This window comes from Dromiciops gliroides, chromosome 3 (assembly GCF_019393635.1).
Source record: "Dromiciops gliroides isolate mDroGli1 chromosome 3, mDroGli1.pri, whole genome shotgun sequence".
In the NCBI taxonomy this organism is placed as follows: Eukaryota; Metazoa; Chordata; class Mammalia; order Microbiotheria; family Microbiotheriidae; genus Dromiciops; species Dromiciops gliroides.
The window spans coordinates 590,033,187-590,045,437 of record NC_057863.1 but is presented as its reverse complement, the minus strand read 5'-3'; the positions used below and the strand labels follow the sequence as shown (position 1 = coordinate 590,045,437).

The 12,251-nt window shown below is 48.1% G+C and overlaps 1 protein-coding gene across 1 annotated transcript in view; it reads left to right on the top strand.

Moving 5' to 3' along the window:
- The window catches only part of STK40 (serine/threonine kinase 40), a 56,865-nt gene that overhangs the window by 35,209 nt on the left and 9,405 nt on the right, over window positions 1-12,251 (top strand). Inside the window, exon 7 of the mRNA XM_043995257.1 lies at window positions 9,128-9,243. Within this exon, the coding sequence (XP_043851192.1) occupies window positions 9,128-9,243 (116 nt within the window). The remainder of the gene's footprint in view (window positions 1-9,127; window positions 9,244-12,251) is intronic.

Here is a 12,251-nt window from a genome sequence, read left to right as displayed (position 1 = left end):
AAGGGAGCAGATAAACTGATGACTTCCAGTGGAATTTTCTGGTAAAAGAGCCAGGAACTCTCCTAGTGTAGGAAAAAACAAAAAAGAGAACTTTATGCAAGAAGTGCATGATGACAGTGTACCGTTCACCCCTTCTTTGGAAAAAGTGAAATGATGGAATCATCATTGGGGTTACTTTTGGTTTAGGGCAGTTCCTTTTTTTCTCTTATCCTCTCCCTCTCCCCTTCCTCTTCTTTCTCTCCCTCTCCCTCATTCTACTTTTCTCCCCTCTCATTATCTTTCTTTCTCCCCTCCCTATCTCCATCTCTTTTCCCCTTCTATTCTCTCCCCATCTCTTTTTCTCTCTCCTTTTCTTCTCTCTCTCTCTCTCTCTCTCTCTCTCTCAATAGTTTGCATACCAAGTTCCTAGAAAAGGAAAAAAACACAGTGGCAGCCAACAGGGTCCTAACTGAAGTGTGACTCACTGCACTAACATTGCCACAAACCTCAAACCTCCTTCCCCTGCGTGCCTGGTTAGCAGGGCCTGGGGGTCTGCTGGTTCCCAAAGGGCCTGCTCTTTCCCTGGAGCTGGCTGTGGGCATGGCATTCCCCAGGAGGCTGGCCCTGGGAGCCTCCATCCTTTCTTGGGTATTTCTTAATTGTTTCACTGGATCTGTGTTAGGCTTTAATCCCTCGTGATGTGATGGTAGAATCATTGGGCTTAGGCTGGCTTCCATGTCAGTTCTTTCATCCTTGATATGGGGTCTTAGGTGAGTCACTTCTCTTTCTGACTTAGTTTACTTCTCTGTGAAATGAAGACAGTTGTATTTGTAGTTTGCCCTACTGCTGAGGGAGAGCTTTAGACACTCTAAATGAGAAGTAGCTTATATCGTATGGGTTATACTGGGGGTTCGTCATGTGGAAAAGAGGCAGGAAACCTGGTTCCTCACAGAAAAGCTGCTTTGGTTCTGTTGCAGCTTCTGCATAGTTAATCCCCACCCATCTCCTCTACCGTATCACATCATGCAACCTTGCAGAGTAACATGCATCTCCAGATCTGCTCCATTGAATGCTGCCATTGTTTTAGTGAGTGGGGCTGGTCGAGGCTTCTCCTGCTCTGGGAGAGGAAGTTTCTTAGGTGTCTGGTGAGTTTTCTTTCCCAAGGAAACCTCACATCTCTGCCAGATATGCTGGTTGTCTTGGTGACTGTGGGCCAGGCGTCCGTTCCCCTCTCCAAACCTCTGTTTCTTCATCTGTAGAATGAAGGAAGTTGGACTAGATGATGTTTCAGGGCTTGTTCTGCCTAAAAATCCTGTGATTATCTAAACCGGGAAGAAAAGCTTCATCTTGGAAGGCCTGCCCTGGCTCCAGGCTCCAGGCTCCCACTGGGCTGATGGAGCTGAAGGGGTCAGGCTAGAACATCTCGTTAAGGCTTCCACTGGCCCCTCAAATCCAGTGCTACAGTTCTATCCCCTGGTGCCACCATGACCAGGACACAGCATGGTGTAGTGGAAAGGTACTTCTTGTCCCAACTCTGCCCCTGCCCAGTCAAGGGACTTGGGGAATTGAGACAAGGCACTTTGCCACTCTGACCTCAGTTTCCTCATCTCAAAACAGTAGAGTCAAACTCAGTGCCATCCAGGCTCCTAGCCAGCTCTGATATTCTGACATCGGAGAAGCTTTCTCTCTTTGCCACAGTTCTGCCATTCTGGAGACCGGGCTCTATTGACTTTTCCCAAAAACTGGAATCTTGTTTTCTTTCTGGCTGAAAATCAGACTTCATAGGCTGGTCTTTGTTTTATGTCTTCACATCCACAGATTTGTGCACGGTCCTTTAAATTCTCTTGTGTTGTCATCAGCCAGGCTCATAAAACTCCTCTTCTGAACCTTTAGTCTGGACCGAACTCTATCCCTACTCATTTATGCCTTTCTTGACTCTTCAGTGATACGGCTTATTCTGGCTCTGTAGGACAGGCCCCTCTTTGACTCGGCCTGAGGCCTGTTCATGGAGAATTTGGAAAAAGCAGCAAAAGGCAGGTCTCATAGGCTAGCATTTATTAAGTGCCTGCTGTGTTCTAGGCACTGTGTGGGGTTAGTTTGTTCTGTCACCTGGAACAAAAAAGGGGAAAGGGGCAAGCAAATTTTAATCTTAAGAAGGTGGCATAATTTAGGAAGGGGGAGGTCCAGGTGGGGATACGTGGTGGAGGCAGAGGCTTAGATTGGTCAAAAGAATAAGCCTCACAAATGGGATTTCCCCTAATTCCAAGCCAAGGTGGCTACTGCTCCTTGTGAAAAGCTGTCTACCTCCCCAGTAGGGGCCATAGGGGGCATAGGATTTAGAGCTGGACCCTTCCTGGCAAAACAATGTGTCCAACCTTCTCATTTGACAGGTAAGGAAACGTGGGGCCTGAGAAATTGTGACTTAACTGTTAGAGGATTTAGGGGAAGGTTGGGGAGGGGGCGGTTGAATGGAAAGTGAGTGATGGGGGGGGGGATCAGTAAACTCCCTCCTTGTCCTTCTCCCCCCACCCCACCACCACCCCACCCATGCATTAAGCACCTCCTCTGTGTCAAGCTGTACTAAGAGCTGGGAATAAAGACAGGACTGGGGCAGAGTGCTGGGACTGACTCAGTTATTAGGTTGATACAAAGTAGATTGCTGGAAAACCTCAAAATACTAGCTTTAGGAAGCTGTCTTGCTGTGACTGCCAAGAGAGAAGAGCCAGGACACACACTTCCTGGCCCCCTCCTCGGTAGCACTCAGTTTCTTCATCTGTAAAATGGAGTCAGACCAGAGCAAGGCTTCTGCACCTTCTTGGTGTCGTGGACTCCTTTGGCAGTCTGGTGAAGCCTGTGGGCTCTTTCCCAGAAGAAAGACATAGGATTACAAAGGAAATATAGTTATCAAAATAAATTTTTTTTTAAAGTTCACAGATCTCAGGTTGAGAGCCCCCCACCAGATGATCTCTAAACTTTCTTCCTGCTCTAATGGGTCTGTGACCTTCTCTGAACTCTGGGCCAACTGGCCATTTTTCATTTTGGTCATCTTCAAAAGCATTCTGCCAGGAACACATGCCATCGACATTGAGTCTAGCCCACTGAAAGGCACAGAGAACAGTAATTAGTGAAATCTTCCTGGGTGTTCATCTTTGCATGGCTCTCCTTGGAGTAGACTAAAGATGTAGCATTACTACCTGAGAGCAAGTTATTTATCCCCTTTGCACAAAACACTTTTGGTGTGTGTTGGGTTTTTTTTCGAATAGATATCTTTTGTTTTTACATTACCAAGATTTACCCTTTTCTTCTTTCTCCTCCCAGAGAACCCATATAACAAAGAAATTATTTTACAAAAAAAGAAAGAGGAAGAGAAAAAAACATATCAAAAAATCTGATATGCTATGCAAATGTTCCACACCCATGCACACCAACCTCTGCCAAGGAGCAGGGGGAAGTCTCTTCTCCTTTTTTGGGGCCAAGCTTGTCATCACTTCATTTTTTTAATGGTTTATTGATGTTCCTTTTTTCCCCCCATCACTCACTTTACTTTCAACCTCCCCCTCTCCCAACCTTCCCTTATAAACAAACGAGTAGTTAAGCCAAACAATGCTGCTTCAGTCACTTTGAACATGTTTGGCTTGAAACCCCCCATCTTTCTTCAGTGACTTGGTATCATTTAAAGCCCTGTGCAGTCCAGAGAATAAGAACTAAGAAAAGGAATTCTGAGTTAAGACAAAAGGCTCTGGCTGACCGGGGGTAATAGGAGCTTGTCTAAAACAGCTCATTGAGGTGATTTTGCTGCAGTTTTGCCCATTTCAGGGGATTACCAGGATTGTTTGAAAAACAGCTAAATTCCTATCAGCCGATCTGAAAGCATATTAGTACCCCATATGCCTGCTGGTTAATAAAAGCCTTCTGAAGATCTGAGCTAAATGAGAGGAAATGAGGGTCAGGGAGTCAGAGCTTGCTCTCTCCTGAAACAGTGTCCAGATAGGAAGCCGGAAATCACTGGACGGGCTCTTGAACGGGCAGCCGCTAGACCCTTTCTTGTTCTGAACTTGTTACAGCCAACTCCAGGCTGCCAGGGTTCAGAGCCCTCCCACTTCCTGTTCCCTCCCCTCGAAGGGCATCTGCTTTTATGTGCTATGTCCTTGCCACTGAAAGTGTTTGCACCCACAAAACCAGACTGCCTTTTGTTCCCAGCTCCATTGGAGTGCGTTGCACTAGGTCTCGATTGCTTCACTCCAGTTAGAGCGTATTGTCATTGCTTCAGCCCAGCAAGCTGCTCCACGAAGAAGGAGACCCAAGGGCTTCATCTTTGTCTTCTCCCAGGGCTATGTCCATGGAGTCCACTTCCCAAGATCGGACCCTGCATGGTGCTTGCCAGAGGTGGCTGCTGCTGCTCGCTAATCCTTAAACCCTGGGTCCCAACCCTTGAAAGTGACAGAAAAGCACTTTGGGGGGCTGCTTTTCACAGACAGAATGCTTAGCAGCAGCTCTGTAAGCTTGAGGATCCTGAGGCTTCTTCATCTCCCATTTACCTTCCTCACATGCAGTTTCTAGTGATCTCTTTCCTCTTGTTTGCCCACCTATATTGCACCATGCCAAGCGGCAGAGAACACTCCCAAAGTAGTTCTGTGGTCGGGGCATCTGACAACCCTGGACAACCAGAACCTCTGATAATCCCCACCTTTGTCTCCTGGTCCTGTGGCTGGCATCCATTTCAGTCTTGAAGAGGCGTAGTCATTGCTACCTTGCTTACATCGGCCTTGCTTATGCCGGAGCTTAGCAAATCCAGAGCCACATTGACATTTTTACTTTTTTTTTTTTTTTTAGGCAATGGGGGTTAAGTGACTTGCCCACGGTCACACAGCTAGTAAGTGTCAAGTGTCTGAGGCCGGATTTGAACTCGGGTACTCCTGAATCCAGGGCCAGTGCTTTAACCACTGCACCATCTAGCTGCCCCCGACATTTTTACATTTTTACTAATTATTTGGCAATAAAATGTGAGTTGTTTTGTTTTTTTGTGTAGATGTGCATCCATCCCTCAAGACACCCCACCCCCATCAGTGTCATTTCATAATAGGACCAAACTCTAAGGTATCCTTTTTTGGCCTCTCATCTTTTTGTAACATTTCCCCACAGAATCTATTCCACTCTCTCACTCCGATTTTATTTGCCCAGATCTAATTAAGAATGTTAGGGGGGCAGCTAGGTGGCGCACTGGCCCTGGAGTCAGGAGTACCTGAGTTCAAATCCAGCCTCAGACACTTAACACTTACTAGCTGTGTGACCCTGGGCAAGTCACTTAACCCCAATTGCCTCACTTAAAAAAAAAAAATGTTAGGTGGAGCATGGTTATCGAGGTTCTTCTTAGATATGTGATGCCCATTCCTGAGAGTGGAAAGAAGCATCTGCCCATCACTGCAGAGGCTGTTTCCGCTTACCCTCTTCCTTGCTATCCAATTCAGCTAGACTGGAGGGCCCAAGCTTGAGTGAGAATGGTGCAAAAGGAGAAGCAGAGAGAGGCAGTTTTTCTCGCTGTGTCACAGTTTGCCCAGGCCCATTATAAACAATGCTTCATTCTTTTCATACCTCGCATCTCTCCAAAACCCCCAAACCTCATTGCTTTCTAAATAATCACCAAGTACCACTCATACAAACCCCACCTGACTCCAGCTGCCTCCTCTTTTCCATCCCTTTTGATGGCCTCTTACATTTCTGTATTGAAAGAGGCTTCTACTCACTTCCTGCAGTCCTCTTGCTCAGTAAAGTAGCTGGGAGAACTCCTCTGAACTTGCCCCTGCCTACTCAGAAATCGACTCTTATGAAGTCTTAGGAACAGAAGGAATCTTTCCCAAGAAGGAGTAAACACCCTGGGTTTTTCTGATGTTAGGTTTGGGGGGGAGGGTTACCGCACATAGCCTTTCACCCTGCCCTTGAACTGTGTGCATGGAAACCGATTTAATTACTTGAAAGCACTTATAAATATTCCTGGCTTCCGAATGCAGAGTAAATTTGGCTAGCCTGGCCTCACATTTCCTTTGTCTTCTGGACAAGCAGAATCTGGGGGTAGTTTTACTGCTGGGTGGGCTGGTACCAAAACTGGCCACTTCCTCTCTTTCTCCCCAATAGAAGGCAGTTTGCTATGTGAGCAGATTTAAAGCCTTATACAGAAGTTACCACCTAGAAAACCTGTGTGTTCAAGGATGTGGGTCTTTTTTAGCACAGCACTATGTAGTGACATCGAGTAGGAACTAGATTCTGTAATTATAAATTAGAGCTGACTTCCTTGACTAAATAATGCCAGGCAATCCCTAACATTTGGGTGGCTGTTAATTTAAATAGAAAACTTCTAAATTAACTGGTACAGGCCTGGCTCTATTTTGTTAAGCTGGCCTTGTATATTATTATGGGGGGAGGAGGAACTAGCATCTTCTTGATGGTAGAGGTGGAAGAAATTCTTTCCTATGTCCATTTTGTATTTAACTTTGAGCACCAAGGGAGGATAATGCAGAGCTTCTGCAGTTCTCTGGGCTGGTTCTCTGTTGCTAGTGGCTGGGCTGCTGCCTCCTTGAACTGGCTCAGTTACTTCCTGGACAATCCCTTGGATGATCTCATCAACCCAGCATGCACTGACTTGTAAATAGTGTTTTGAAAAGGCAGAGAATGATTAAGTCCTGTGTGAGCTATTGCTTCAGGGCCAGGCAATTCTTCCATCTACGATTCTGGGAATCCATAGAGGGAGTGACTCAAACTTGCCCCATCCCCAGGAGGTTTTTCTGCCCAGGAAGATGAGCTGTGCTCTCTCCTTGGGAAAGATTGCCCTTCTTATTCTAAAGGAAATTAAATCGGGCTCCATGCTAGAGGCATGCCCCCTTGTTAATCTTCTTTAAAGCCAGGATAGGATGCTTACTTCTAAGACCTGAAGAAGAGAGAGGGCATGAATTTGCCATTCAACAAGTACTTATCAAGCGGTGACTACATGCCAGCAGGCTGTGTCCGGTGCTAGGGGAGATATAGAAGTGAAAACATTGTTTGCCCTCAAAGGAGTTCCAGCCTCAGTGGGACACTGATACAAAGGTAGGACCAATCAGAATAGGACAGAAAGGGCTAGAACCATTACCTAGAGAGATGGAGGAGACTTAAGATGTGGTTCTTGCTCTCAAGAGCTGAAAGGGGCAGCTCAGTAGTACAGTGGATAGAGCACTGGCCCTGGATTCAGGAGGACCCAGTTTCAAACCCGGCCTCAAACACTTACTAGCTGTAATTGACCCTGGGCAAGTCAATTAACCCTCATTGGCCTGCAAAAAAAAAAAAAAGAAAAGAAAAGGTCCAGAAACAAAACTTCCAAATATGGCTTTGGTCTCTTGATGGGCCAAGTGGGTCCATTCAGTTTCACAAGCATTTATGTGACGACATGAAATTCAATAGTGCCGATTGTGGAATTGTAAGTGGAGTTTAGAAAGAGCCTCCCAGTGGATAAAGCACCAGCCCTGAATTCAAGAGGACCTGAGTTCAAATCCAGCCTCAGACACTTGACACTTACTAGCTGTGCAACCTTGGGCAAATCACCTAACCTTCATTGCCCCACAAAAAGAAAGAAAGAGCCTCCCAAGTACAAGATATTGGGGAGTGTGGCTGGACACCAGCTTTTCTGAAAAAGCCTCACTCAGCAGTGTGAGCTGGTGGGCTCTTGGGTTTGCTCTCAGGAATGGGGAGGGTGGTGGGCCCTTGGTACCATGCCCTGATCAGACTGCTCTGGGAGTCGTATAGCAAGTTCTGAGCACCACAGTTTAAAAAGAGCTTAGAGGAGGGCAGCAGCATGGTGAAGGACCTTGAGATCATGCCAAGCTAGAGTATGACAGCTGTCTTCAGGTATCTCAGGGACTCTTGTGTGGAAGAATTAGGCTTTTTGTTTGGGCTCTAACGCTGGGTAGAAATTGCAGAGAGATCAAGAAAGAAATTTAGACTTCGTCAGGAACAGCTTCCTGACATTAGAGCAAAGTAAAAGTGAAGTGGGCTTCTACTTGGACAGTGGTAGGCCTGTCTTCCCGCACACTCTCCCCCTTCAAGCAGAAGCTAGATAGCGGCTGGAGGGCCTGTTCATTCAGCCCTCAAATGCTCTGCTTCTGCAAACATTTATTATGCACCAAATACCGTTCTCCATTCTGGGCGTCCAAACCCTCAAGAAGCTTCTATTCTAACGTGGGAGGGGAGAGAGAAAGGGGAACAGGGAGAAATGACAGCGTGGACAATGTGCCTGCAAAGTAATATGGGAGCCAAGGGGAAAGCACCTGCAGTCTGTGGGGAGGGCCTCCGGTAGGAAGAGATTTTTCAGCTCAGATTGAAGGGAGCCTCTGCCAAGCCACTGGGCTGGGGGATAAGGATCCAGAAACAAAGCAGTCTCTCCCTCAAGGAGCTGACGTTCCCAAAGGTTCTAGTCCTGTCTAATTGGAGCTGCAGTACGTGGATGATATGGGGGAATAGTAGGAACTGAGTCTGGAGAAACAGGAGGGACCAAGCGTGTACAGGACCAAGTGGTGTCTCCTCCGAATCGGTTCGTGATGGTGGGGTTATCGAAGCACTGGTAAATCAGAAATGGCTGAGGCCAGAGCCACCTCCATCTTCCAAGAGAACGCCAGCATCCTGACCTGTCATGGTACCAAATAGACTAGGAGCCAGGCTAGGCCACTTGCCTCCTTTGACTGTTTGAGGTAAATGGAGCCCTGGGGCGAATGATCTTTCAGACTACTTGTTCTGCACTTGTTAGAGGCAGCTCCAGATGTTCAGCCTGAGGACCAGCAGGGCAAAGGGGACTAGTGAAAATGATCATAAGGAGGGTGCCGACGGGATCGGTCAGGTTGGAACAAATGCTGGGTTTGCTTCTTTTGCTCCCTGTGAACCTCCCTGAGGGGTGGCAGGCGCACCAACTGGCTTCACCTCAAAATCGCTCTTGGAACAGAAAAGTTTGGTGGGGGCTTTTTGGGTTTTGTGAGAACTAGACAAAGGTTTACCTAAGATTTGAGGTTTTCCTAAATCTGAGTAAGAGACTTCCTTAACTTCAGCCGCCAAATGCAAGCAAAAGATACAAAGAGACATCCCAGTTACTTGATGAATAAATGCCTCTTTCTCTTGCTTTTCTTCTCAGAACCCACAGGATAACCATCACCAACTTCTGTCTTGGAAAGCACCTTGTGAGTGAGGATGACTTGCTGAAAGATCAGAGGGGGAGCCCAGCATATATCAGCCCAGATGTGCTCAGTGGTATGTGACTCTTGTCCAAAAACCTAGGGCACCTGTCCCTTCTACCTCGAAATGTCTGTGACTGTGGCAGACAAGATTTTCAGGGAGAAAGTTATACAATGCTCCATCTTGAATGCTTTCCCTGGGCCTGCCCCAGTCCATTCCTTCTCTTTACCAACATGGGTTTAGGATTGGCTTTCTCCACTCTTCTGTCATGTCAGGGAGCTAGAGAAAGCCACGTTGCTTTATGGTTTTCTTTAGGGTTTGGACTCTTCAGCCCACCCACAGTACACTGCACAGTGTAACAATGGAAATTGCCTCGCTTTGCTCCCTGACACTTGCTGAGTGTTGAGTCCTTCAGAGTGGGAGAGAACCCATTCATTGAACTGTGGCCCCTATTTCTGAGTGCCCCAGCCAGAAAATGAGCTAAAATCAGCGAGAGTCTGGCCTTTTAAAAATAAATGGATAAAGACCCCCAAAGAGGACAGGTGCTGGTTTTCACACCCAGCACATTTACTGACCAAAGGATGCCTCTGTCCTCCTTCCCAGCCCCCATTTCCCCTCTGTAAAACCCAACCTTTTGCTAAGTGTTGGCCTCCCTGACGTCTGGGGGAGATGGCGGCGGCAGTATTTGTCTTCGAGTGACTAGCCTCTGCCAAATGAGCTAGAGAAGCAGAGGCAGACTTCTGAGGCTCCAGACGCAAAGGTGGCTCTGGCCCCCACTTCACCTCGCTCTCCCTGCTCTGGCCTGGCCTTATCTCCTTGGCAGAGGTACCTGGATCTGCCACCAGACGGCAGAGCCGGCCTTCTCAGTATTCAGCAATAACACTAATGTGGAGTTCTTTTAAACTCCAGGCTCACACATTGGAGACCTTTTTTTTTTCCCCCTATTTCTGACGGGCAGTTTGGGAGAGGCGTGGCAGTGGGACCACTGCTAGGAGCAGCTGGCACCTGTCAGGAATGCTGATATACCCTGAGAGGGTCCGTGAAATGCATGTGTGTGTGTCGCCTGTGCAGTGCCGTGTAGTGCCAGGGGCTGATTGGCACCCAGAGCGTGAACAGGTGGCCTCATTTGGGGGGAACAGAAGCTGTTTGGATCTCCCTGCTGTCAGCTCCAGTCTTCTCCCTTGTCTCCTCGGTCTCTACTTGTTAGGAAAAGGGGGGAGATTTGTTTAAAAGGAAGGAGGAAATTTAGCTGACAGTAGTGATCTCTGAGAGAGTATAAAGGGTAACACATAGTGTCTTCTCCCTAGCTCCTGACTGAACTTTGCAAACCTTCTGAGCCTTCAGTTTGCAGATGCACCCAAAGTGCCGATAAGCCCGAGAGGAGAAGTTCATTGGGTGGGTGAAGTTGGGGCGGTTGTGTGCCAACACGTTTGTGAAGGCTGAGCCCCTGTTCAGTCCTTCATTCTTGACCCCGTGGACCATACAGTGCATATGAGGTGGTCTTGGCAAAGCTACCAGAGTGGTTTGCCATCTCCTCCCCCAGAGCCCCTGTGAGGCCGAAAGACAGGGAAGCACTGGGCAGCCTGGGCCTGTAGGCATAGCCCCAGTTTGGGTACAAAGCCGCCACCGTCCAGGTGAGAGGCCAGTACAGTCTGAACTGAAGAGGAACTTCATCACTAGGCCTGGGAGAGGAAGCTGTGGCTGATGGCTTTTAGCTATCTTGGGGAAGAGCCGTCTGCTCAGCTAAAAGATTCTGTCAGGGGGCAGCTAGATGGCGCAGTGGATAGAGCACGGGCCCTGGAGTCAGGAGTACCTGAGTTCAAATCCGTCCTCAGACACTTAACACTTACTAGCTGTGTGACCCTGGGCAAGTCACTTAACCCCAATTGCCCCTCAAAACAAACAAACAAAAAAAAAAAAAAGATTCTGTCAGCAAGCAAAGATCTGAGACATAGCGAGGGCACGACTGCAGAGGGAGGGAAGAAGCTAAAGACAGGATGAAAGAGCATAGCACCTCTTGTTAGCCGTTTTGAGCTAGGAGTAATTAGTGTGAAGAGTGAATCCTGCCCCGGTGACTCACAGGCTGAGTCAGGGGAGGTGGTGCCTTTTATGCCATTGGGGAGACGGATGGGGCTCATGTACTCCTCTGGCTGCTGGGTGTGTTCTTCCATTCAGCAGAGAGTTAGAGAGGAGGGGGCGGGGGCGGCCTTGGAGGTGACTGATGATGGAGAGAAAAGTTTTCTCCAGAGAGCAATCTGGTGCCCTGAGTGGGGCAGCCACTCCAGCTCTGGGCAGGAAGGTGCCCAGGAGAGGGAATGGCTCTTGCAGCCACCAGAGCCTGCTTGATTCCTGCTGCTTGCTATGACTGAGCCAGGCAGCCTCCTGTCAGCCCATCAGAGTCCCTACCTCCCCTTCCACACTTCCCATTGAAGAAACCGGGGACTCTTCTCACAGAGAAAGCTTGTATCCAGCTCTCAGTCTGGAAGGGTCAAGTCAGTCAAATCCATCATAGAACAAGTAGTACTCGGTGTCAGGGTTTGTCATCTGTCCATTGAGCTGGCTCCCTTTAGACTAGCTTCAGAATCAGTTGTTTCTGTTCCATAAAGCCTATTTTATAAACGTTCTCCTGGCCTGAGGCCCACAAGGAAATGGTCATTATGTACATGAGGCAGACACATGTGTGTGGAACCTTCCTCAGGCAGTAAAGGGTTATTGATACCTATAAAGGAAGATTGTACTGGTTCATATAGTCAACAAGCCACCTGCTGGGGAAGCCTGAATAATGAACACGTTAACAAAAATAAAAGATTGACACAGTGTTGGGCTCTAGAACCCCAGTGTGCCTGGGGACTCAGATGTTCCGTGCCACCCAAGTCTTTGTCCCCAGGACACTCCTAACTCAGTAAGAATTGATGGCTTCCCTTGGCCAGCTGAACACGGGGAGGATCACCTGTTCCAGGGAGGCAGAGATGAGTAAACGGGGCACTCGTCCCTCAAGGAACTAACAGCCGGGCTCTTTGGTTTAGACTTGGCAGGAGGGCCTGCGGAGGGCCCGCGTCTAGAAAGGTCACCATCAGAGCTTT